Source organism: Austrofundulus limnaeus, unplaced genomic scaffold (genome assembly GCF_001266775.1).
Source record: "Austrofundulus limnaeus strain Quisiro unplaced genomic scaffold, Austrofundulus_limnaeus-1.0 Scaffold1011, whole genome shotgun sequence".
In the NCBI taxonomy this organism is placed as follows: Eukaryota; Metazoa; Chordata; class Actinopteri; order Cyprinodontiformes; family Rivulidae; genus Austrofundulus; species Austrofundulus limnaeus.
In genome coordinates, this window is record NW_013953413.1 from 28,614 (window position 1) to 31,059 (window position 2,446).

The 2,446-nt window shown below is 42.2% G+C and overlaps 1 protein-coding gene across 1 annotated transcript in view; it reads left to right on the top strand.

The window, feature by feature from the left end:
• The window catches only part of LOC106533741 (voltage-dependent R-type calcium channel subunit alpha-1E), a gene marked incomplete at both ends in the record, with an annotated part of 28,811 nt that extends 26,709 nt beyond the window's left edge, over nt 1-2,102 (top strand). The window contains 3 exon segments of the mRNA XM_014030171.1: nt 1,257-1,540; nt 1,750-1,894; nt 1,973-2,102. Coding sequence (XP_013885625.1) covers nt 1,257-1,540; nt 1,750-1,894; nt 1,973-2,102 — 559 coding nt within the window.
• Between the last annotated feature and the right edge of the window lie 344 nt (nt 2,103-2,446).

The following is a 2,446-nucleotide window of genomic DNA, read 5'->3' on the forward strand; positions in this document are numbered from 1 at the left end:
GTTTTGGGGTTTGAAAGCCACTGGGACATCATGTTTAGAAAATAAACGTCTCAGTTTCTCCGAAACACCCGTAACATGCGGAAAGTTTGGAAACACATCGAATGTTAAACAGAAGAGAAGACATATGAAACTAATAAATGCAACACTTTAAAAGTGCAGTATGAAACTTTTATAAAATAGTATTTTTATGTTTATTAAAACTGTCACTATGTACTGACAGTGGAATATGAGACAGATAGGCCCTGTCCCAATACTCACATTCCCACCCTCGTTCTGCCCTTGTGCACTTGAATTCCGTGTTCATGTTGAAGGCTTTGAGTGCGTAGTGCGTCCCACATTCTCCACATCYGCCCTTCGCCCCGCCCATTTTAGGAACTATTTTCACCCTTACGTGCAGTTGGTTCTCATACTCTGATGTATGAGCCTCCTTCGCTTCATGCACTTTCTTCTCCTAAAAACAATTGCTCTTTGTTGTTGTACTATCATTTTTAGCAATACAAATGCCAAAACAGTGGCTGGTCCTGCCATGTTGGACGTCGCAGTCACGACGCAGAGGCTCAAGTTGATGACATAATCCATACTGTCCCAATTCTCAATTTTTTTGCACGCTTGTAACCTGCGCACTCGAACACTTGTATGCACTTCGACTGAATCCACACTTCACAGAGGGGGCGTAGGGTGTGCACTGAGCATTGGGACTGGACCATAATCTGTGAAAAAATGTAAAGCTCCTCTGGCTCCTCCCAGTAAGGGGGGCTGTAGTGCAGCTTAAAGCAAGGGAGGAGGGACCTGTAAGGCGTGCTTGTTCAAATTTTCAGGCTGAGTTGTTTAATCTTTTGTTTGTTTGTTTGTTTTTTAAGAGCTCCCTACTGTAGCTTAAAAACACAGTGATTAACATCACAGTATCTTGTTGAACAGGATTTTTTTACATTTAAATTTAAATTTAGTGCGTCAATATATGTTTTCACAAATTTAAAAAAAGCTGAATGAATTGAAGTGTTTTTGATTATGCAAGTTAAAAATCAAAGCAGATTGTTATATTTTGAAATGTTACTAGATACAAATCTGGTTTTCTATTCATTTCAATAGGATTTGAGTTTCTGTACTAATTTTTTGCAATCTAGCTAATAYAATACTCACCGCAACACTGACTAAAGTTTTACTGCATGAGAATTCACTAATTATGGTCAATTTCTATAAAACTTCATGTAACTAATTTAATGTACCTCAACTGTATTTTAAACTTGCCGTTACAGAGATGCTGCTCCCAGCGGCGACAGTCCTGATCCTCCCCAGTGCGAGCAGCTGCTGGACTCTACCTGGTCGGAGCAAGTGAAGGGCAGCATCGCAGACCAGTATGAACCCTTGAGTCAAAATGTCCCAGTGGAGCCCGGCGTGGAGGCCACCGAGTTCACCGTGAGTACCATCGAGTCGGAGAAGCGCAAGATCTCGGTCAAACGTGATAACAAGCCCAAGGTGGAAGGCAGCGTGGCCATCGAAATGTCAGCACGACCACTTCTGGAGCTCACCCCGGTGACAGGTAGTACCTTCTCACTGCTGTCACACTGCTGTAAGACATTTTGTGTCAGTATCACTGTACCAGTGTAGGTGAATTCTAATATCAGAAGCCACTAGAATGTTTTTTTCCTTTTTTTTTTTTTTTGCAGAAAGTGGTGGTGACTCATGTTGTTCTTTGTCCTAGCTGTCCACTTAGAGCTGAAAATGTTCCCCTCTCTGTCTGTGTTGTAGTGAACAGTAAAGAGTTGGAGGCGTACCAGTCTGAGCAGAAAGAGGATGAAGAGGAGACAGAGGAAGAGGAGGAGGAGGAGGAGCCTCCTGTACCTCCTAAACCCGAAGCTCCTGACAGCATGTTCATCTTCAAAGCCTCCAACCCGTAAGCTGCAGCACACAATCTACAAAGTCACAGATCAGWTGCTAAACAATGTTTCTTTTTTTCTTTGCTGCCCCTCAGTATCAGGAGGATTTGTCACTATGTGGTCACTCTACGCTATTTTGAGATGACCATCCTTCTTGTGATTGTGGCGAGCAGCATTGCATTGGCGGCTGAGGACCCTGTGTGCACAAACTCTGACAGGAACAAGGTGAGGTGGAGACGCACCTTCCTGGAACTAATCAGGACTAATGAAGTGACTCAGGTCATCGCTTCAACATTTAAAGCTTTGTCATGTTTCATCAGTTGAATCTGACTAACAGTGATGAGTCAAAAAAACTCACACACTGTAAGCAATTTTAACTACACAATTTGCATGTCCTGTAAAAATGCGGTGTGAATGCTTAATGCTGAAAGATTTTTACTGAATATCTAAAAAAAAGCTTAAACCAGCCTAAAAACAGCTAAAGAAAAGTAGCTGAAATCAGCACAATGGGCCTCATGCAAGAACATGTCCGTACTCTTATCCTAAATTTCTCTTACTTTTGTTCGTAC